This window comes from Scardinius erythrophthalmus (assembly GCF_964197995.2).
Source record: "Scardinius erythrophthalmus genome assembly, chromosome: 7".
NCBI classification, from domain to species: domain Eukaryota; kingdom Metazoa; phylum Chordata; class Actinopteri; order Cypriniformes; family Leuciscidae; genus Scardinius; species Scardinius erythrophthalmus.
Window position 1 is genome coordinate 4,037,702 of NC_138227.1, and position 24,928 is coordinate 4,062,629.

Below are 24,928 nucleotides of genomic sequence, written 5' to 3' on the forward strand. Positions count from 1 at the left end.
AAAAATAATATAATATACCTGAGATCAGGCCGTGTGTTTCCACTCTTAAACTTTACTGGTAGAGCCATAGAGTGGTTACTCTTCATAGACACACAGCTGGACTTTGGGTTTGAGCTCTTCTGCTGGACTGAACTGTAACAGGGAAAAGATTGGTCAATGAGAATGCCTAGTCTATATGTGTATCACTTGACAAGAACACACAAGACAAGAGCACACGGCGAGTGAATGAACACTCAACCCGTGTGCTCACAACAAGAGACAAAACATGGAGCATGAATGTCTGAACCCAGACACTGAACTGAAACCGAACTAGATAGAAATGTCAGGATCTGAACACCATGCTCAGCAAAAACACAATGTATCAAGTAGACGAAAGAGAAAAATTGAATCCCATGTTATAATCTATGAAATGTGTGGGTGTAACTAAGGATAATGGTTTTAGGTTTGATTCATGTTTCGTTTTTATGTTTGTTTTTTTCTATAAAATTACTTGAATAATCTGTCATTAAAAGACTAATGTGTTGTATTTCCTTTTAGTGTTAGTGTGTCTTAGAGTATTCAGTAAGTTTTGTTTGTATTCACATGATGATGTTTGTTGGTTTTATGTTCACAAATAGAGGTCACTGGTTCGGGCAGATTCCTACTACCGTGCACAGAATATCAATCTGACCAATATTAAATAGTTACTGTTTAAGGACCAGTTATAATTTAATAGAACTGACAGATATTTGTATGAGAGATTCGGTGGATGAATACATTGATTAATTATCTGAATTTGATTCCTTCAAGGTTTGTTGAATTGATAAATATTCCCAAAAGAATCAATTAATTATCCTTTAATACTAAATAATAATTTTAACCCTTTGAGCTAAATATTCCCTACAGTATATTCTAAAATTATAAAATAAAATATTATTAAAAGCACATCTTTTATAGAAATGTTATTCTTAGTACCTGATATCAGACTGTGTGTTTCCACTCTTAAACTTTATTGGCTGATCCATAGACTGGTTACTCTTCATAGACACACAGCTGGACTCTGGGTTTGAGCTCTTCTGCTGGATCGAACTGTAACAGAGAACAGATTCAATTTAATTCTTTATACTACTGTGTTCATTCTTTATGAGAGGAACCATATTAATATAAACACATTCATCTTTCATCAAAAAGCACTTAAGGATTTTTATTTAACATTTCATGTAAGTATTAAAATAAACATAAACACAGACAAACATAGGCTAAATATTTTATGTAAACAATTCCTGTGCTCTAATAGGGGAAAGAAAAAATCTGTTATCTTTTTGTTAACAATATTTAACAGTGTTTGTTGAAAGTACCTGAATCCTGTAGAAAAATCTTCATCTCTGAATCCTTGTGAATCAGCCATGATGAAGCTGCAGGAGAATCTATGAGTTTGATCTCCTCCACTGACTCTGAATGAAAAAACAATCAGACACTAAATAAATGATTATATTAAACAACATTCATAATTTAGCTGAAAATTTCTGGAGTGTAGGAGAAAAAGGATCATGTGACTGCGTTAACTCAAGCTCAGTCATGCATGTTTACACGTGCTGTTAAACTCCTGAAGAATCACAGACATCACCAAACACAGAAAAAGTACATAGAAAGAAAAAAAATATTGAAGTGAAAGAACCCCTTTATTAAAGATTTGATATCAAACAAACAATCACTTAAAATGTCCTCCAGAGATTCATATTAATATGAGGAAGTCACACATGAACACTCACCTCGATCAAACTTTTACAAGATAACGGTTCTCCAATCCTCCAGCTTTAACATCATACATAACAACTACATGGAAATTCCTGAATAAACTTTGACAAACATTTCTATTTAAAACTTTGATGCTCTGTTTTTCCGTATCGTATTCCTATTGTAACTGTTTAAAATGGTGACGGGAACTCTAACTTACTTTCACTTTCTGTTTGTGTGTGTGTGTGTGTGTGTGTGTGTGTGTGTGTGTGTGTGTGTGTGTGTGTGTGTGTGTGTGTGTGTGTGTGTGTGTGTGTGTGTGTGTGTGTGTGTGTGTGTGTGTGTGTGTGTGTGTGTGTGTGTAAGAAAGAGAGAGAGAGAGAGAGAGAGAGAGAGAGAGAGAGAGAGAGAGGGGATTAAAAACTTTTATTTAGTCACTATTTATATCTCATACACATTCACAGAAATAATATAATAAAAATAAATTAAAAAAAACATAAAAAATGTTTAATATTCAAAACCATCTGACCCTCAAAACAACACATAAGATATCTTTAAAACACCAAATATCACATTTTGTTGTTTGTAGTAGGTTTGTAGTATGCAAATGCAATCTTGATACACCAACTAGTTTTCTAAACATCATTTCCACCTCAGTAGTCCCAAGTTGTTTTCCTTTATTCATTCTCATTTTCCAGATTGTTAATTTTGCTGTTCCCAAAAAGTAATTTAATAAGCATGTCATCCTTCTCATAAAATACCTATACTTATCACCTCCAATAAATATTTTATCTGAAAATTCCTCATCAAAATCTTTTAACAAATCTTTAAGAAAATTAAAAAGACCTTATAATCTTCCATATTTTAAAAAGAAATGCTCTGTCTTCTTGGTTTCCACAAAACCCCACCCACTGCTGGATTCATGTGTGCCTCGTGTCTGTAAGCTATCTCCCCCTGAATAAGCCTCCACTGTAGATCCGCTGTCGACTTGATAAAGTTTTAAATATGGATATTTTTCTTACACAAGCACATCGCTTCACTTCTGAAGGCCTTTATTAACCCCCAGAGCCATGTAGAGCACTTTTATCACGGATTGATGCGCATTGATGGACTTCCAAAAAATATATACCCAAAAATATTTTCCTTTAAAGGGTTATTCCTTATAAAATAAAGTTTTGATGATAATTTATTTGTATTAGTGTTATTATTATTATTACATTGAGACATATTTAAATTCTACTGTACACCAGAATACATATTTCTGTCAAGTTAAAACAATGGTGAGGGAAACACTGGGCAAGAAAAAAAAAACTTTACAGAGGACTCGAGAGCCCTCTGGTGGTATAGAGCATTTCCGTTTTTTTGTGACTTGATTTCGATGTGTTGTGAACTTATGTTTGCTTTTTAAATTTCGTTGTGTTGTGCACTACTGGGCCACCGTAGATTTATACCATTGGAACAGTTTTGATAAAGTTGGTGGTTTAACTTAATATAAGCCAAAAAGTAATTTATTACACATTATAGCCCCTTTATATTATACCGTACACTCTATACACTTCAGATGACAGTCGGGACAAGATTCCTCTGAGAGTGTCTGAATTTAAAGCTACAATATGCAAGATGTTTTTGGAAACATTTGGGATATTGTAAGTAATCAACTTAACAACATATATAACACTGGCCTTGAGATTATGGGATATTTTAATGCAAAATTCTTGCATATTTTACCTTTAAATATTTTTGTTAGTGACTTTATCATAACAATATTAAGGCATATTATTTAGGATCTATGACTTAATGTTGGAAAAATAAAAACATTGTCTTGTAACATATTGCAATAATAACTAGCAAAGTATAAGAAGCGAGGAAGAAAGAGAATCATGGAGAATCCTGAAGAGACGGTGGACAAAGTGAAAGAGAACTGGAAAGGTTGAAAGAAAGACATAAAAACAGGACAAGATCCCAAAAGCCTGAAATCAGACCTTCATCTGTGCTTCAAACGTCTATCAGGAGTGTGTTCTACCAGTTCTTGTGCTCCTCCACACACCAAACACTCACACAAATGCTGACTGAACATCAGGCATGTTGTCATATGATGTCAGCTGTGCTTTATGTGCAGGACCACATACATCACATTTACACATTTATATTTTTTTATTTTCATGCTAATTTCTGAGCTGAAATCAAAAGCTCATATATCTGTGAAATGTTCACATCCATGTAGTTTGTATTTAGATTTAAAAGCCTTGAACATTTAATTCAGTACAGACATAATCCTTCTTAATTATGATATGGTTAATTATGATATACTCTTCTTAATAATTTTAACCATGGTTTATTATACCGAAGACTTAAGATACACAAAGATGTTGAACTCGTATTTCTATAAATGGGAGAAAGTGCAACGCTCAATAAGGTGAATTAGTCCCGTCTTCTGAAAAATGCTGTTTTTTTTTTTGTTTTTGTTTTTTTATTTAAGTGTTTAGAAACTCAATTTATGAGCTTTAACTGTTTTTGTTTGTTTTTCATAATCATAAAACATAAATCCTTCATTGATCTTTCTTGCCCTCTACTGGTACAACACAAACATATTCAGGCTCTTTATTTTCTCTGTAAAATAACTTCATATTTAGCTCAACTGAGACAAGAAGGTTGAGATCCAAATACAGTTTATTAGAGTAATCCAGAATCGTAATCAAACACAGACAAAGGGTCAAACACAGGAAGGCAATCCAAACAAACAAACAAACAAACAAACAGGCAGGCAGGGGTCAGAGGCAAAAAGCGAATCCAAGAAACAGGCAAAAAAACAAGAACCAAGAGACAATGAAACCAAGGAGAATGCTCAGAAATGCAGCACAACAACATTAAAAACTTCACAGTGAGTAATGGGGTGAACCAGGCTTATATGGGGTGAGCTAAACAAGACAATAGCCGCGTTTCCACTGTCGGGCCAGGGCCGGGCCGTGCTAGTGCGTGCCAGGGCCAGTCGCGTTTCCACTGTCACTTCCGGGGCTTGATCGGGGCTTACTCGAGGACAACGGCCAGGATTTCTGGCCCGTCGAATACCTTGGGCCAAAGCGGGCCAGCTCGGGCTAGAGGAGTGGTTACCAACAGAGGAGGAGTTTACCAGCGCTGGATGATTCTGTCAGACTTAAAGACTTAAAAATAAAATAATTTAACTCGCGTTCATGTTTGAATGCCTTCTGTTTGTGATGCAAAAGACTATGCGCGCTAACCGTTACCATAGTAAACATAGTAAACGCTTGAAGATACGCATAGTAAAAATGCGAAAGCTTGAAGAAATCAGACCAATCTTAAAGGCTATGACAGTCATGTTTTTATTTTATCTGTCATAGCCTACGTCTCGTCTCTTTAAACCGGACTATCATAAAATAAAGTAACTTTTTTTTCGGGAGCTTCCTCTGTTTCATGACTAAAAATATCTGTATGGGAGTCGAGAGATTGCTAAAGCTCCTCAGGTCGTGGCATATATTTGTAGAAATTATCATTTTTTTCTAAATGTGATGTAAATATGATAAAGAAACAGACGCGACTGAAAAAGTAAGTGTGTCCTCTTTCTTTTGTGAAATAGACCTAACGGTAATTTATTTCTGAGTGAATAATGTGCAATTTTTACATAGCCTAAATTAATTCATCATGATCAATGTATCACTTTTTATTGTAAAGCTGCTAAACAAACAAACAAAAAAAGCTAGCAAACGGCCACTTTTATCGTGTTTGTTTTCAACGCTGTTTCCAGTGATTTCTGATTAGTTTTCTGATAAAACTTCCATTTGTTGGTGAAATGATGGGTTAGTGTGACGTTGTCCCAGAGAGGCGTGTTACGGGCGTGTTTTAGTGAAGCGCTGTGGAGCTTCTGGCCCGACAGTGGAAACGCATGCCCGGTGCTATTGGCCCGAGGCTATTAGCCCGGCACGGCCCGTTTAAAGCCCTGGCCCGGCCCTGGCCCGACAGTGGAAATGCGGCTAATGAGACACAGGTGAATGTGATAATGAGTGCAGATGAGTCCAGGCCGTGAATTATGGGAAATGTAGTTGTGAGTGAATCATAAAAGTCTGATGTGGAGTGCCCTCTGGTGGCTCTCAAGGAATAAAAAGTGTTTCACGGCCGCCTCATCAGGTCTGCAGAGGATTGTTGAAATACAATGACCTCTGCTCAGTTATACATGTTTACACATGTGCTGTTAAACTCCTGAAAAATCACAGACATCACCAAACACAGAAGAAGTGTTTGAAGTGAAACACCTTGAAGTGAAAGAAACCCTTTATTAAAGATTTATATCAAACAAACAATCACTTAAAATGTCCTCCAGAGATTCAAATTAATATGAGAAAGTCACCACACATGAACACTCACCTTCATCAAAGATACAGGTTCTCAAATCCTCCAGCTTTAACATCATAAAGCTACACGAAAATTCCTTCCGCAAGTACGATTTTGGAGCTCCAAAAACCCCAAAACATCCCTCAGACACATGAATCCAGTGGAGAATTCTTGCGTTTGCAATGTTTGTAATGTCTGCACAAATGAGAATGAATTGCATTGCTAGCCCACCCCAAAACTTACACACAATAATAATGATAAATGCTGACCAATACTTAATTATATTACTTTTTTTACTGAAAATTATTTATTTTAGTAAAACAAGCTAAATGTAATATGTTTTGTCATTTTGTCATACCGCTGATGTGAATACATCTCAATTTTCATTCAAATAATGAAATAATGCATAAATTAAATATCCATCCATCCATCCATCTTCTTCCGCTTATCCGGGGCCGGGTCGCGGGAAAAGCAGTCTAAGCAGAGATGCCCAGACTTCCCTTTCCCTAGACACTTCCTCCAGCTCTTCCGGGGGCACACCAAGGCGTTCCCAGGCGAGCCGGGAGACATAGTCTCTCCAGCGTGTCCTAGGTCTTCCCCGGGGTCTCCTCCCAGTGGGACGCGTCCGGAACACGTTCCCAGGAAGGCGTCCAGGAGGCATCCGGAACAGATGCCCGAGCCACCTCAGCTGACCCCTTTCGATGTGGAGGAGCAGCGGCTCTACTCTGAGCTCCTCCCGAGTGACCAAGCTTCTCACCCTATCTCTAAGGGATCGCCCAGCCACCCTGCGGAGAAAGCTCATTTCAGCCGCCTGTATCCGGGATCTTGTCCTTTCGGTCATGACCCAAAGCTCATGACCATAGGTGAGAGTAGGAACGTAGATTGACCGGTAAATCGAGAGCTTCGCCTTGCGGCTCAGCTCTTTCTTCACCACAACAGACCAGTACATCGACCGCATTACTGCAGAAGCTGCACAGATCCATCTGTCAATCTCTCGTTCCATCCTTCCCTCACTCGTGAACAAAACCCCAAGATACTTAAACTCCTCCACTTGAGGCAGGAACTCTCCACCAACCTGAAGTGGGCAAGACACCCTTTTCCGACTGAGGAGCATGGCCTCGGATTTGGAGGCGCTGATTCTCATCCCAGCCACTTCACACTCGGCTGCAAACCATCCCAGTGCATGCTGAAGGTCCTGGTTTGATGAGGCCAACACGACAATATCATCTGCAAAGAGCAGAGACGAAATCGTGTTGTCACCAAACCTGACACCCTCCGGCCCCTGGCTGTGCCTAGAAATTCTGTCCATAAAAAACAGAACCGCCGACAAAGGGAAGCCCTGCCGGAGTCCAACATGCCCCGGGAACAAGTCTGACTTACTGCCGGCAATGCGAACCAAGCTCCTGCTTCGGTCGTACAGGGACCGGACAGCCCTTAGCAAAGGGCCCCGGACCCCATACTCCCGGAGCACCCTCCACAGGCCGTCGGGAGGGACACAATCGAATGCCTTCTTCAAATCCACAAAGCACATGTGGACTGGTTGGGCAAACTCCCATGAACCCTCCAGCACCCTGTAGAGGGTATAGAGCTGGTCCAGTGTTCCACGGCCTGGACGAAAACCACACTGTTCGCCCTGAATCCGAGGTTCTACTATCGGCCGTATTCTGCTCTCCTTCTTAAAAAGAGGGACCACCACCTTGGTCTGCCATCCCAGAGGCACTGTCCCCGACCGCTACGCGATCCTGCAGAGGCGTGTCAGCCAAGACAGCCCCACAACATCCAGAGACTTGAGGTACTCAGGGTGGATCTCATCCACACCCGGTGCCTTGCCACCAAGGAGTTTCTTGACTACCTCGGTGACTTCAGATTGGGTGATGGACAAGTCCACCTCTGAGCCCTCAGCCTCTGCTTCCTCAATGGAAGACGAGAGGGCAGGATTGAGGAGACCCTCAAAGTATTCCTTCCACCGTCCAAAGACATCCCCAGTTGCGGTCAACAGCTCCCCACCTCTATTATATATTAAATAATTATATTTTATTGACTGAAAACAATAGGAAACATGAATAAATTTGTAAAATAATTAATAAAAGTAAACATCACAATAAATAAATGAATGTACAAGTCAACAGCACATGAAACAAAGCTTTATTCAACTATCATTAAAAAACTGTCACGATTAAAAACATTATATTTTATAATGTAATTTCCCAGTTAATCTCCAAATTAATGTAGAAACAACATACAGTATATTTAAAATATTTATTTAATAGCATTTTTGATTTTTTCTTTTTTTAATTTTAAACATTATTTATAGTCATTCAGTATATTACAGTATAATTGAAAGCTGAACATTTTATTAGGATTTAAAAATTTAACAACTTTTAATGTAAGTGAACTTAAAACAGTTCTCCCATAAACCCATGATAATAAATGTCTAACAGATAGGAAATATACAGAAATTGAATAAAGTTATCAAAAAGTCTGCACTGCATAAATTATAAATTAAACATAGATTAATCCTTATTAAAGCTACAAAAGTTAAAAAAAAAGTTCAAAGTTTAAAATTCATTAACATGAATAAGAGCATGATAAAGTAACACTAGCCAAAGGATGACAGAAAAAAAGGATGCTGCATTAATTGCGTTAAATATTTTGAATGCATTAAACTGAAAAAAAATGTGTTAATGTGTTAATTTTGACAGCCCTATTAAAGACGTGATGTACATACTCAAGATTCCATTATGTGTGAGCTTGAACTGATTTTTTTTTTCTTTCATAATCATGAAAAATACATCTTTCATTGGTCTTTGTCTCCCTCTGCTGGTACAACACAAACACAAACATATTCAGGCTCTATATTTACACTCAAAACTCCAACCTTTTTGAATTTATACTGTGTGTTTATACAGATTAAATGGTTAATCTATGAATGAGAAACTGTAATTTCCTGTGAAATAAAAGGTTTTTCACTGCCACCAGATCAGTTCTGTCAGAGGATCGTTGAAATCTAAATGAAGTCTTAATTCATAACAGTGAAGTCACTGTATCTTCAGTCTCTGTTGATTCTGTTGACTGTGAGTCTCTGTAGTGGATTTTTATTCACCATCAGATGATCAGACTGTCATCTAAAACTAGTCCTAAAATAAAACACACAAACAGTCACATACGCAGTATTTTCATAAGAAAACTTAGCACTAACTAGATATACTACATTAATTCATTCTCAAACATGATATTATAGCTTCTATCTTATGTCACTTTACAAAATGAAAAGGAAATTAAAGGTCACTTTCACACAACAGACAGCTGATTCAGAACCAGCAGAAATTATCATTACACTCCAATTCAAATTTAATATCAGTTAAGGAAATTGTACTAGGTTCATAAACAACCCAAATCTCAGATTATAACACACATACAGACAGTTAAAGGGTAAAGGCTGAAAATAACATTTATTTCATTTTTACAAACAGTCACAACACTATGAGCAGAATTAAACTGAGTTTAAAGTTCAGAGACGTACAGAAACCAAATCTGAATTTAAGACTCACCTGATAATCATAGGAAAAATATTCACACACATGTGGTGTTATTGAAACTGATACAATTTCCTTTTATTTCCAGTGAGTAAAACAGCCATGTGAACTTTAAATGAATACATGATGGAAATTGTTAAAAACTATTGTTACCATTGTTCCTCCAGTTTATAATGTGGATCGTCCTTCAGATCAGAGAGCAGCTTTACTCCAGAGTCTCCTAGATTATTCCCAGACAGATTTAGTTTTCTCAGGTGTGAGGGGTTTGATCTCAGAGCTGAAGCCAGAGCAGCACAACCTTCATCTGTGACACCACAATAACTCAACCTGTAGAGAACAAAGACACACTCTTCACTCTCTCAGATCAGACACACAGATTAGATCAACAAGGACTTTCTAATGATCACATTCAAACTAACAGTGATGTTTATTATAATAATAAAGATGATTTTGACTTGACAGCTTTTTTCTTCTTCAGGATTTCTATAGCTATGGCAATGTATTGTTATTGTGAATTCTTTTGGCCACAATAATCATGTAGTGATAAATCTGATATTGTGACAGCCCTGGTTCAGGTGAACCACACACCACTTCCCCCTTTTGTGTTGCAGCTACACATTTTGAGACAATGCTCACACTTTTGCAAGGAGGGTCTGTTTGCACAAGCATTGCAAGGTAAGTTGATTTACACCAAACATTTGTGATTTAAAAAACAAAAACTCTTCACTATAACCCTTTCTGCTTTATTCTAGGGGATAATAATATATTAAGTTCTAAATGTTCCTTTTTTGGGTAGACTCCTCACCCCTGCCTTCTATCACTGGCAGGATCTGACAGTTCAAGCAGGAATGGGGTTTACACCAAAGGAAAATTTGCATGCACATGTATCTTTATATTAATCCTTATTCACTCAGAGTCTAAATGGTAGATATGATCTTACCAAAGTTCTTCCAGTTTACAGTGAGTATTTGCCAGTACAGCAGAGAGCAGCTTCACTCCTGATTCTCCTATATTATTATATGGCAGTTTTAGTTCTCTCAGGTGTGAGGGGTTTGATCTCAGAGCTGAAGCCAGAGCAGCACAACCTTCACCTGTGACACCACAGTCCAACAACCTGTAGAGAACAATGACACACTCATACAACATACAAATCTATGTACCTTCAGAACACTGAAAATAAAGATGGATAATTGATGGCCAACTATCCGCCCACAGTCAGAGTCTAGCCCTGACAGCATCGCAGGGAAAGCCACGCAACACCCTCAAACTCTTACACTATGGACATAAACACTTGCAACCCATGAACGCCTCTCTGAACTACTACGTGATCTAACAGTTTGAAGGATCTGTCATAGGAAAGCCCCACATACTGTCATGAATAATTAGGACCAACGTCTTCTCATAGAATAAGAATGATTATGACACTGATGTGTCATCAATGTACTATAGTGTTTCACCATGTCATAATCTGTGACACTGACACGATGTAAACCTGGAAAAAATCTCAACATTATTCAGTTTTCTCCAAAAAATTGTGAATTTGAGTTCACACTTACAAATAATCAGATAAAGTAGTATGTGTATTTGGCGTGCTGTCCGAGGAGAAGGCTCCGAGCTCTGTATTTTGACCTGAACCCAGAGTACTCCCCCTGAATTTCTGGTAAGGAAAGTACGAGTGTGAGGAGACATGATGATTGGAATGACGTGATGATTGGATGGATAATTTGAACGTGATCCTCCCGAACTTTGTTAATAAAACATCATTAAAATTAATGGTGTTGATATCAATATGTTTTTCAATGGGACTATCAGTACTGCAGTAACACCTTAATGAGGAGCAGCTCATGTGTTCATACAGGATAAGCAAATGGATAGTTAAGGCTATCTCTCTTACATACGAGTTGGCAGGGCAAACTTCACCTCAGTCTGGGCCCACTCTACTATTTTATCAGGTGTATCCCTACAAGATGTTTGTGATGTGGTGGGCTGCTCTTCTCCGTACACATTCCTTAGGGTTTACAACCTAGACTTGAACTCTACACCAGTGTCCCAGGTGCTGTCATCTTAGAGCTGCTCTTCTCTATTTCACACAAGGCAGGCACCTGTCATAATGGTGGCATGGGTATAAACATTCCCACAGCATCAGTTCTCGCCACAGCGTGAGTTCTCTTGAAAGGGAATATCTCAGTTGCGACTGTAACCTTGGTTCCCTGAAAAAGTTATATTTCTTACTACCATACTTCCTGCATGCCTGTCTTCATCCTATCAGAAGCTAGCATTGATTGGTTTGGGCATGCTTTACAGTTTCCTGGTTGTGGCGTCACCCGCCTATGGCATCCTGTCACGCCATTGGACTGATGCCATATGTGCTTCACAATGCAATCACACAGCGTTCTGACAGTGTCAATTATTTTTCAGGAAACCAAGGTTACAGTCGTTTCTTAGTCAACGTTACAGTCGACATTTTGCTTGTAATGAATGTAATAATAGATTGTTTTCCCTGCAATTTATTCCATTTTGATGTCACTTTATGAATTATTGAAACGGCAAAATTCACAGTGATTCAGTTTCATGTGTGAGTCACATATGATCTTACCACAGTCTTTCCACTTTACAGTGAGGATTCTCCAGTAGAGCAGAGAGTGGCTTCACTCCTGAGTCTCCTAGAGTATTCATAGACAGATACAGTTGTCTCAGGTGTGAGGGATTTGATCTCAGAGCTGAAGCCAGAGCAGCACAACCTTCATCTGTGACACCACACTTCATCAACCTGTAGAGAACATCAACACACTCTTCACACTCTCTGTAACCCATATGTTTTAAAGATTACTAATAAAGCATCTCTGTATGAAATAATGTACTAATATCATCTTATATTCACACTAACAGTGTTATAGATGAAAACAGGAAATGAGAAAAGGTGAATTTGAGCAATATAAATGTGGCTTATTTGCCGCAGCCAGCCAATGCTGATTCTTTCGTTTTGTTGTTTGTTTATTTGTACAATTAAAGTTATATTTAACGTCTGCCTCTTCCTTCCCTGAACTTTATTACAGTTACGTTTGATCACTTAAAATCACATTATTTTAATTTATTCTATTCTAATGAAATAGCCTTACGTGCTGAATTACTCATTCAGGTCACTTAATTTGACCAAATAAAATTGTGGGGTAGCACAGCTTTTTTACTTGGTGAAAACAATTTCTACTTTGTGTTGAAAGTTATGTTATAACGTTACTCTGTGCATCTGCTTGGTGGTTGGCATAAGACACTTTCACATTGCAGTAAGTTAGATTGATATTAGAATATCATATTAATAAAAGATGGATGACTTGTGTTGCTAAATGGCATGCAATTAATTTTAAAATCTATTGTTTGGAAGAGAAAATGCTGTATTGCTGTTACTACAAATATAGCTCTTTCTGATTATACTATTTTAGCCACTTGGTACAAACATGTTACTTGCGGTAAATCAAGAAAACAAGGTATACAAACAACAAGACTAACCGTGTTGAGCTATATAACAATGATTAGTTTTCTGACGATAAAGGTAACCAAACAGTTGCTCACCTGTCTAATAAAACACATATGGCTAGATTTACTAACAGCTTGTACCAGTGCAAACCCTCTTTTAGCATTAAAAAAACTACTGTCAGGATTTACTAAAGACAAGCAGTGAAAAATCAGCACTGAAAAGGTGTGGACAGGGTTATTTTTGCGGCTGACCTTATTGCATATGCATTTGTAAGAGTTTCCCTTTCAGACGCAGAATTTTTGGGAGGAGAGTATTTAAATGAATCACACAAGGTGATTTACTAAGGTTTGTACTAGTCAAATTACTGGTATTTGCAACATGATTTACCATAAACCAGATGTTAATTTGAACTGCTCTTGGTAGATTGTGCTAATCACTATGGAAAGATCCCACTGCATCTATTCAATTCAATTCAATTCAAATTTATTTGTATAGCGCTTTTCACAATACATATTGTTTCAAAGCAGCTTTACAGAAAGTGTAATCTGTGTTCTTTAATTTTGCAAGCCATCAGTAGATCATGTGTAGAACTTTCCATTCCCATCGGTGCTTGCAATCACGCTAATTTACCCTGTTTAGTAAATCTTTGGCATTTCCATGGTTTCTAAGGAATTCACATTTTCCCTCGGAAATAGAGGGTAACATGGATATGACGTCATTGATAGGTGACACAATGACACAGGCAGTTACACTGGTTAAAATTCCAGAATTCTCTGGATTTAAACATTTTTGGAAACATTTGGGATAATGCAAATACCCAAGTCAACAAAATATATAACATTGCTCATGAGATTCCTCTTCAGTTATCAGAAATATTCTTCCTTTTGCTTATCTTTCTGCACCTCTTATTTTATCATCATGTTTTTTGATAGTTTATTTGTTTGTGTACTATTTTTTGTTCCATTAGTTTAGTTGTGAATAAATCATCTCAGGTTACTTTACTATAACCCTGTTCCCTAAAAAAGTGGGAAAGAGATGCTGTGCTGGAGCACTTTGGGAATACATCTTTGTATGACCAGCTGTGAATAATGTGCGTAACACAATGAAATTGACTTCATACTTGACAGCCTCAGATGGTGACCTCATTGGAGTGCATGCTTGTCAGAGGTGCATCCTCAGGTATCACTTTGTCTGAAGAATGGTCTTAGGACATCCTCAGTGCTGCAAAGAAGCGCAGCGTCACGTTCCCGCTTTTTCAGGGAGAAGCAGAGAGGACATTGCACTGTCCCTTGAGAGGCGAAGAGGGAGAGAAGAGATTACAGCTCTTGTGACAGCAAATGCACATGCTCCGGTACAGTAGTGGAGACCACGGCGTTGAAATTCGGAGGGTGGTGAAATTAAAATTGAAGTGCCCCCAACTAATCAAGCCAAAGGCAATAGTGGCAAGGAACCAAAACTCCATCAGCAGAATGGATAAAAAACCTTGGGAGAAACCAGGCTCAGTCGGCCTGTTCTCCTCTGGACACTTTTTTTTAATTATTATTTAAAAAAAATAAAAATTTTGTAACTGTCTTTAAGACCCAAGAAGGGATAACCAACAGTATTTTTCATGCTGACAAGTTCTCTGAAAGGGGTTCCAATTTCAATACTTCCTGTTGGGGGGGGGATGTTAAATGTTCTCTGTCCTGAGAGATAGCAGGAAGCAAAACATCACCATAGGTGGCGGGGGTGTTGGAGTGGTTTCGTGAGGATGCCGGGAAAGAGCTGGTTGATGTATCTTTACGTGCCCTGTCCTGAGGGGGACCACCCCCACAGACCTGGTCGACAGCCCCTCCCCTTAACCTGTTAAGCTGCAACCCCACTTTTGAAAAATCCCCAGAAATTACATATCCAAACTGAAACAGATACAGTTCATGAACCCTTTGTACTAAAAGCACAAGTATGATCTCATTTGAAAGCTGACACCTGGCAGTTTATTAAAAATGTAGAATTAATTATTGTCATAATGAAAATTATCCTCATGAAAATAAAATTGAAGTTGGCACTGTAGCAATCTAGAAATGCACTACAGCTAAAGCCACGTCTAAACATTTTATATTTAAAATCTGAAGATGGTAAGTCTAAAACTCTGTATTTAGTTAAATGTTTTTCAAGATCATGTCATGACTTTATTTTGATTAGACTCTAAAATGCTACTGATGTTTAGTCATCATCTAAGCATCCATTCAGTCTTTTGTCTCTATTGTTTTGTGGTGCAAACGAGCCCCATTCAGTCTCAGTCTCTCCTGCACACATTCACACCTCTCCAGCCCTGGTTATGGCTTTAAATATGCATTTCTTTTGTCTGCATTATAGTTACTAACGACTGGCTATTCACAGGCTATTCATAGGGTTTCAAACCCTAATTTCTTTTATCAAAGTTCTCACTTCACATTTGAAACTGTAACAAATGACATTCTGGAATAAAGAAACATTTCAGTAAGCATTCCTATTTAGAAAAAAATCATAAAAGAATAACTGCTAGGTGGCAGGTGCACCTGGGGCTAGCTAGCATGTTAGCTTAGCACACCATCAATACACGACAATATATGAGATTAAAACCATGTTTATGCTCCAAACTTACTTTATAACACAAGTCGAGTGTTTTAAATAATCTTCTGTGATCTAATTTGGCTTCAGATAAAAAAATCAGACAGAAAATATATTATTTTATAGTATTCTGCATGATGATAAAGTCTATATAGATTAGCATTACATTATAAATATAATCTATTATTATGAAAATACCTGGCATGGCTTGAAGAACACAGGTAAATCAAATATAATTGTAATCATGTTTATTGTCTTCAAAACATCTTTATCTGCATGTTACAGCGAGATCTCTGTTAGCTGTGTGTGTGTTCGAGGCTTCCTGGACTGCCACATGATCATGGCTCTTCTTCATGTTCCATATATGGACTATTACTGTGTATATAGCGCCATCGGGCTATTGGTATGAATTGAAAACACAGTAAATCAGAGTACCAAACTCTCATAAAGAATATATCGACGTAAATCTATGAGAATCTATCAATATTTAGCTAAAGCCCTGAGGGACGTTGTTTTGTGAATCGCTGTCATGAGGACAGCACAGAGTTTTTTTTTAATGGGAGAGGCTGACGCGCATTATTCATATTAAAGGTACTGACTCATTTTTTCATTTCATAACTCCTGACACAAACTAAGACATAACTGTCACTATGAGTTTCTCAGAATACAATAGTGGTCAAATACTGAAACCTGAGTCTTTTATCTTTTTAATGATGTATAGTTTGTAAAGGTATAACATTAAATCTGATAGTAACTTTGAACTAAATAAAAAAAAAAACACTTCAGTGCGCGGGCGCACTGGCAACAGTTAACAGGTTAAGTGTGGCAAAGAAGAAACTTCACAAAAGCCACTTAATGTTTCTTCATCTCCCGGAATCTGATGACTACTGTCAAACAGACTGGAAGGTGAGGGGCGAAGCTCAGAGAAAGCTTCTTCGTCGATCGTACCAGTCGCACTCAAATCCTTCAGCAGATCTGGTATGCCTGATGCCATATTTTTCCCACCAGCATGGAAGTTGTCCTGCATGGCTTGGTAGGGAGATTTGGTTTCTTTAATGATGATGCAGTTGCAGATGCCGAGGAGAGATAGCTCACGAGTGTCTCTTCAACCTGAGGCATCATCGTATAACGTGGGCTTTCACGCCCACGATGTGTCAAATATGTAGACATCGAGAGCAGAAAGACCCGCAATGTATAAGGTTTCCCTTACTCCCTCAAAGAAGAGGAGAGACCGTTGTTGAGGTCCCTCCTCCTTGCCACCCAACAGAAATCTGTCCTCTAATTTAGAGCATTTGGGGAGCTCTTGTGTGGCCAGTCTATTTGCAATCTGATCAATGCACAAGTCAACATCTCGAGTAGTTCCTCTAACTTTGTCATTGTGGGAGGAAAGGTCAAGGGCGGCAAACTCACATTCCACTCCAACCGAAATGAGAGATTCAGAGTCTTCCGCCCGAGCCGATGAAGTGCAGGGGCACACTTCAGAGCCAGGCAAAAGGACATTGTGATCTGGAGAGGACATTGTGATCTGGAGAGAGAGTGAGCGATAGGGACTCACCCGTTTCTCACTTCTCAGCCAGATCGCATGAGCCCCATGATCTCAAAGTGGGTGCTAATCCTTGGAAATAAGCAAAGCGAGCCAAAGCACTTTAACTTTAATGTTTCACAATGCTCACACTCACCATGCTCAAACACAAGGGCTGCATGCTCTTACCCCCCTTGCACGTCGCTCATTATTCTTTTCTCTTTCCATTTCTTCTTCAAAGAATGAGAGGAGAAGGAAAGAGTTTTCTGTGCACTGCATAGCGAGACTAACTCCCAGCAGGGAGACAGAAAGAGAGCTTGTCACACACACACAAACAGTATGGTTCTGAAGACAAAGAAACCTTGGGATGCACCTACGGCACATCTAATTATAGCCTCTGAAGAGCATGCATTCCAATGACGTCACCGTCTGAGGCTGTCAAGTTCAATGTCAATATCATTGACGTGTTATACACATTATTCATAGCTGGTCATATAAAGATGTATTTCTAAAGCAGTTCAGCGCAGCATTGAGTGTAGCTTTTGAAAGGGAACAGTCTCCAACAAAGGTGTTGTGTGATGCAGTGACGAGGCCAGGAATTTTAAAGTGAGTGGACCTTGGTGAAATAGAGCCAACCTCAATGCCTACTCTCAGATTACATCATTATACAACACATGGCATAAAAATAATGACAATTAAGTTTTTTTTTTGTAAAAATCAAGATAGTTAAATGTGATTTTTTTGTCAGCCAACAAATTGATGAAAACACAACAAATTCCATTTATAAATAAAATAACCAATGAAAATAATAATAAACAAAGATAAACAATCATACGCAGATCATCAAAGGTTTTAAATTACAACATGTTTTGCAAAGTTGAGCAATGTAGCCAATCACAGACATGTCTGTAGATTTCTTGAACACAATGGCCAATCAGATGTGTTTAAGTTAGAATCCACTCATCGGTCAAAGTCAGAGTTTTTGTCCGGTGCCGAGTTCTGCATGCTTGTAAATCCTCTCATTACAACAAAGTGTAGACATTATGTAAAAAATAGATTCTTTTTGCAGTGAGGAGAGCTTCATTGATAGTAACAGAACTTTTTGAGATTATCATTGTGATGAACTAAGATGAGTGACAGCTTTCTAGTGATCATAAAGGCATGCTCTTCGCACACTTTCTAGGCTATATATAATCCATTTATTCAACGACTTTGAATAAATCTTTTGTTTTTTATTCTTGACCAGCGGCCACGTACACATTGCAAAGTTTGGGGAGTGACATCCGTTAAATTCATGTATTTGAGCAATTATTGCTGTCATTTATGCGTGATTTTGCCCCTTTCCTACAAATAAATTATTTAGAGTCTCAATTGATTGGGGGAGCAGCTGTCAATCTGACCCTGGCCTTATGTTGCCTTGCCACTGAAGTGATGAGAGAGCTTTAGCAGATTTCAAACACATTAACTGTGATTATATTGATTTTTGCGATTCATGTAAAATCATTATCAAAAACACTTGAATTTGGTCTCACTATGAACTATTTAAAAATATTTCTCTCTGAGCACCAGATCATGTGAATATCAGAAAGACGATCTTACCTTAAATTCTCCAGTTTACAGTGAGGATTCTCCAGTACAGCAAAGAGTGGCTTCACTCCTGAGTCTCCTAGTTTATTGCCAGACAGATCCAGTTCTCTCAGGTGTGAGGGGTTTGATCTCAGAGCTGAAGCCAGAGCAGCACAACCTTCATCTGTGACACCACAATAACTCAACCTGTAGAGAACAATTACCAATGACACACTCTTCACTCTCTCTGTAAACCATATATGTTTTAAAGATTAACAAATGATCTTTGAATGCTATAATGTAGCTGATATTCATCTAATCATGTTCATACTAACAGTGTTATAGAATGAGACATTTTCCTTATCTTTCTGCACCTATATTTTCATCATCATGTTTATTGTTAGTGTTTATTTGTTTGTGTAATATTTTATTTCATTCGTTTTGTTTCGGTCTAACTATAAACTGTTTAAAAATGTGTCTCTCTGAGCACCAGATCATGTGACTATCAGAGACAGGATCTTACCTCAAATTTTCCAGTTTACAATGAATATTCTCCAGTCCAGCAGAGAGCAGCTTCACTCCTGAGTCTAGTTTATTATATGACACTTCCAATTCTCTCAGGTGTGATGAGTTTGATCCCAGAGCTGAAGCCAGAGCAGCACAACATTCATCTGTGACACCACACTTACTCAACCTGTAGAGAACAATGACACACTCTTCACTCTCTCTGTAACCCATATATGTTTTAAAGATTACTGATAAAGCATCTCTGTATATAATGTAGGAGAGGCAAGGCAAGGCAAGTTTATTAATATAACACATTTCATACACTATGGTAATTCAAAGTGCTTTACACAAAAATGAATTAAAATAATCACAAAATAAAAGCAAGGAAAATTAAAAGTTATAAAAGGAATTAAGAGAGATATAAAAATGATACACTTGTAAAAGGAACTAAAAGAGTAAAAACATGATACATAAATAAACTTCTCATCTGGCAAAACACTGGTACATATTTTTCACAGCTCCCTGTTTTACTCTGAGATTTTCCCATGGTGATTACACTGTGTCTGTTATGTTCTGTTGGCGTGCCTATGAAATCTATCGGATGTCTCCAATAGACTCCAATATTTTTCCCTAAGATCGGACAGGAGGAGCTCTAGGACTGATAACCTCGGGTTCACTTCCCCACCAGTCCGCACCCCAAAAATTTGTTCGGAAGCTCTAGGAATGGAATCGATCCAGTCCGCACCCCACAGAACCTTGAGTTTAATTACATGTCAAACTAAACTAAATAAGTAATTTATGTTTGTCTCTTACCCAATTCTCAGTGCCATTTGAGTTTAATATAGAATTAAAAGGAGGATGCAAAAATAAAATACAGTGTGCTACAAAGAGAAACCACAATAGCTGTGTCCCAATTCAGAGTATGCATCCTTCGAAGGCTGCTAAAAATTTGTCTCTCTGAGCACCAGATCATGGGACTATCAGAGAGATTATCTTACCTCAAATTCTCCAGTTTACAATGAGGATTCTCCAGTACAACAGAGAGAAGCTTCACTCCTGAGTCTCCTAGTTTATTCTCAGACAGATCCAGTTCTCTCAGGTGTGAGGGGTTTGATCTCAGAGCTGAAGCCAAAGCAGCACAACCTTCATCTGTGATACCACACTTACTTAACCTGTAGAGAACAATGACACACTCTTCACTCTCTCAGATCAAAACATAGAGGGCCGCAAAATATATAGGGCCATATCCCAAAGCCAGTGGTGTGAAGTATTTGAGCAAATATAATTAGTTACCAGACATGTTCACAAGTCCCTAAAGGCCAAGGTCCAGTCAAGTCTCAAGTCTTTGTTATATTTTTAGCAATAGTTCCTTCAGCTAGTTATTGTATTTAACAGTGTTTTGACATATAAAAATTGAGGAAGTGGAAAATAAGTGGAAAACTTATTTCCACTTAAAAAATGTCTAATAAAGCACACAAAGTGTTACTTAACCCTCTGAGCCCGATGGACGTTCTTGAACAACTTAAAAATACTCAATATTTGGCCATACATATAAGTTTTTATACATCTTTACCTCTTTTATTTGTGTACACTCACAATAACTACAAATCCTTGTGTTTTTGTAAAATAAAGAAAATAAACAGGGTGCACTTTCAGCTGTCGCTGTCTGAATAATTAACTGAAACTCAGCGAATACTTATCACACAAACATAAAACATGCGTATAAAGAAAGCTTGAAATATCTACTTTGAAATAAAATAATTCACATTTAAAACAAATATTCTACTGCAATGTAATCTGTATGAAACTAAAGAGATGTACAGTTTCTCCAGGCTCAGCTAATTATCGTTAATGTGGTCATACCCACGCGCAGAGCACGCTATTCATAAGATAATGTGTTGAGGTGATCTATGTAAAATGGTAAATGCCCCCAACAATGCTTTAAAAATCATAAAGTTTCATCATAAGTTTCATTCACTTTCCTGCGTGTTTGGAAAATGGCACTCTACACAGGTGAGGAAGCTCTTTGGCTAATCCTGGATATGACGAAGAGATCGCATTTTAGTTAGAAGAAGAGCGGTACAGAATGTTTGCATTTTGAATAGCAACTTGATCCAGCCGTGGATAAAATTTCGGATTAGTAAGTTTTGTTTATATTCGTTGGACTATTTCCAGACTTCTATTTGGATATATTTTTAAAATCCAAGTTATTCCTGTGATGTAAATTATTACTCCAGACATCAGTTTCACATGATCCTTCAGAAATGATTTTAATATGCTCATTTGATGCTCAAGAAACATTTCTTATTATTATGAAAGGTGAAAACAGTTGTGTACACGTTTTTTTCAGGATTCTTTGATGAATGGAAAGTTCAAAAGAACAGCATTTATCTTAAATAGAAATCTATTGTAACATTATTCACTACCATTCAAAAGTTTGGGCTCAGTAAGAGTTTAGTTTTTTTGTTGCTGTAGTTTTTTTTTTTAAAGAAATTAATACTTTTATTCAACAAGGATGCCTGATATTGAAAAGTAACAGTAGAGAAGACATTTATAATGTTAAAAAATCTTTCTATTTCAGATAAATGTTCTTTTGAACTTTCAGTTCATCAAAGAATCCTGTTTTATTTATTTTTTACACAACTGGTTTCAACATTGATAATCAAAAATGTTTATTGAGCAGCAAATCATATTAGATTGAATTCTGAAGGATAATATGACTGGAGTAATGATGCTAAAAATTGATCACAGGAATAAATGGCATTTTAAAATATATTAAATAGAGTCAGGACCTCGATTTCACATCTCATCGAAGGATGTTAAAAAGGCAACATAATACCCTGACTCAACAAACCGATCTGTGGGAATGAGTCAGACAGACAGACCAAAATTACTTGTTTTTCTTGAGTCTCTGTCTTCAAGTCCAAGTCAAGTCTTAAGCCACTCGTTCATGAGTCCAAGTCGAGTCACAAGTTTCTTTTTTTGCGACTTAAGTACGACGCGAGTTTCCATCTCTGTTAATTACTGTTATCCCGGCACTTCGGTCTAGTTTGGCTTCGGTTCTGCGTCGGGATTCAGAAACTCATGCTCCACTTGTTTGTATTCTGTTGTGAGCGCACAGGATGAGCTTTCGCTAGTTCTCATGGGCTCTGTCTTGTCATGTGAGCGTGCAGTTTCGAGTTCGCTCGGACCACACGTGCCATACGTCTTCTGTCCATGCCTGTTGTTGTGTTCTTTGTAGCATGCGGTTCGTGTTTTCATCGGCCGTGTGCTTTCATGTTGTGTTTTGTCTTGTGCTGTGTAGTAGAAGCTTGTGTTTTTCACTGGCTGTGTGCTTTCATGTCTTGTTTTGGTGTGAGCACATGGCTTGTGATCTGTTTTACTGACCATGTGCTTGTGTTTTAGTCATGTTTGTTATGAGTACATGGCTTGTTATGTATGTTTCCTTGTGCCATGTGGTCTCCTGTCGATTGTCTAACCCCGCCCATCTTGTTACCTGATTACTGGTTCATTTGTGAACGGGTTATCTATTCTTCTTTATTACTAGTTATAGCATGAAAGAAACATGAATGTATATTAGAATCACTCAGTCACCTCAACTCACAGCACAGAACATATATTTACTTCAGCTAAAACATAACAGTAATTAATTTTAATTTCTCAGTGTGTAAAAATGAACAGAAAAACATTTAAAGTAATGCTCTTACAACAGAAGTCTTGCAGGTCAGATAGCTGGAGGATTTAAAACCTGAAGTGTGACACTCATAGTTTTTGTTAAACCAATAATTTATAATGTTATAAATGATGTTATAAATTCTAATGTTTTAACAGTGATGATTGTTATCAGTGTTACTTACTCAGCTGATCTAGTTGCTGTAACCACAGGCAGCAGCTTCTGAAGAACTTCATCCGCTGTGTTTTGTGCTTTCAGGGTGACAAATGCATCACTATTTGAAAATAAAAAATAAATAAGTTAATCATTAATGCTTATAATAGTAATAATTCATGTTTTAAGTAAATACTACATTAAATACCTTCAAATATTTTTCAATTAAAGGGGTCCTTGGTTATGATATCACTTTTTTGACTTTAATTAGTGTGTAATGTTGCTGTTTGAGCATAAATAATATATGCAAAGTTACGATGCTAAAAGTTCAATGCAAATGGAGATATTTTCTTTTACAGAAATCGCTTCTTAAGGACTACAACAAACAGCTGATAGGGACTACAATGAGCTTCTTCCCAGGTTGGTGACATCACAAACCCTAAAATTTACATAAACCCTGGCCCCAGGAACACACAAAAAAGGGGGTGAGGCCATGTTAGGTTGCTTTAGAGAACATTACAGTATTGACGTAGTGTGTTAGTTTACTGTAGCTTTTGTAAGCAAGTGCTTTTGTAAGATGGTTCACCACCCCTTAGGAAAATTATCCATGATTTTGTGATCAATTACTGTTTGTATTACCACAGTTTTCTGACAAATATGATTAAATGGTGGATAACATTGTGTCTATAATCTATAATAAACAAAAAACAAACAAACATACCACTCTGCAAGCACAAATTTCACAGAATGGGAGAAAGGAGTCGGGAACCAGCAAACATTTAAAGACTTTTAATAATAAAATAAAATGAATACAAAATGAAAGTAAAGACAGCAGCCTGTATCTAACTGTGGAAGCTACTAAATGTATTAAGCCAACACAGATTTGTTTATTCTTCTTCTTGTAAATGTTGCTGTAGCCGGTCTATTAGTCTGCATTTACACTAACAGTGCACAGATCCATTTTGACATTATTTTTGTGCTGTGCACATGCTAGGCTACATTATGGCCAAGCATGCGCCCTTAAAATAGCATATGAATAACATGCGCAACACGCCACGGAATTGTTTTCTAAACCTGCAAAAAAGCATCAGGGAACGTTTGCGCTGGAACACGCCTCCTCTTTTCGCTGAACCGCCCCCAGGAGCGCAAGTTCATTCCCTAATTTATTGACGTGCGTCTGTGGAGGGAAAAGTCCGCTGTGCGCGGGTGCAAAATAGTAATGATACATGCGTCGGTGTACAAAGTCAATTGTGCTGGGTGCAAGATAGGGCCCTTCATATATTTGTGTCCTGTCCGTTGCTTTGGTTATCTCTGTCAACCATTGCAATTTCAGGAGTGACTCAGAAAACAATAATTTAGTGAATTCACTCCCATATTCAGACATCACACCTCTCCCAAAATTTCCGGGAGTCTCCCGCATTTTGATCTTGGGTGCGTCACTCATCTACATCACTCCCAGATAACACAAAATGGGCAAAGAGGTGGGACGTGGGTGGAGCTGAGGAGCCTGGTTGCTGAAACCACGCCCAGCTAGCTTGACGTGATCATGTTAGCTCAGGCTAAGAAGCTAATGCTATATGCTACTGGCAGTACAGTTGCAAGTGCTGTGCCAAGTGTGCGACAGCACAGGGCCTTGTGCTAAAGTGACAGCTGATGTAAAGCCAATAGTTAAAGTTCATGTTTTTGCCCTTAGTACTCCTATAAAGACATAGCTAAAAGTGAGACTGTTTCATGATGCTGTATTATTCTGTTAGTTAAAAATGTATTATGCAGTAACTTACAATATTGATCTGAGCGCGCATGTGTGTGTGTGTGTGTGTGTGTGTGTGTGTGTGTGTGTGTGT

The 24,928-nt window shown here is 37.8% G+C and overlaps 2 protein-coding genes across 2 annotated transcripts in view; both read right to left on the minus strand.

Moving 5' to 3' along the window:
• Window positions 1–1,953, minus strand: part of LOC308694116 (NACHT, LRR and PYD domains-containing protein 3-like) — a 32,470-nt gene extending 30,517 nt beyond the window's left edge. The window contains exons 1-4 of the mRNA XM_081371451.1: window positions 1,752–1,953; window positions 1,338–1,433; window positions 955–1,068; window positions 19–132 (exon numbers count right to left, since the gene is read on the minus strand). Of these exons, the coding sequence (XP_081227577.1) occupies window positions 19–132; window positions 955–1,068; window positions 1,338–1,387 (278 nt within the window). The 5' untranslated portion in view covers window positions 1,388–1,433; window positions 1,752–1,953. The remainder of the gene's footprint in view (window positions 1–18; window positions 133–954; window positions 1,069–1,337; window positions 1,434–1,751) is intronic.
• Window positions 1,954–5,644: 3,691 nt separating this feature from the next.
• LOC308693242 (NACHT, LRR and PYD domains-containing protein 3-like) overlaps window positions 5,645–24,928 on the minus strand; it is a gene marked incomplete at both ends in the record, with an annotated part of 32,419 nt that continues 13,135 nt past the window's right edge. Inside the window, 8 exons of the mRNA XM_081370036.1 lie at window positions 5,645–5,705; window positions 9,753–9,926; window positions 10,540–10,713; window positions 12,196–12,369; window positions 18,785–18,958; window positions 19,275–19,445; window positions 20,257–20,430; window positions 23,116–23,205. Of these exons, the coding sequence (XP_081226162.1) occupies window positions 5,645–5,705; window positions 9,753–9,926; window positions 10,540–10,713; window positions 12,196–12,369; window positions 18,785–18,958; window positions 19,275–19,445; window positions 20,257–20,430; window positions 23,116–23,205 (1,192 nt within the window). The remainder of the gene's footprint in view (window positions 5,706–9,752; window positions 9,927–10,539; window positions 10,714–12,195; window positions 12,370–18,784; window positions 18,959–19,274; window positions 19,446–20,256; window positions 20,431–23,115; window positions 23,206–24,928) is intronic.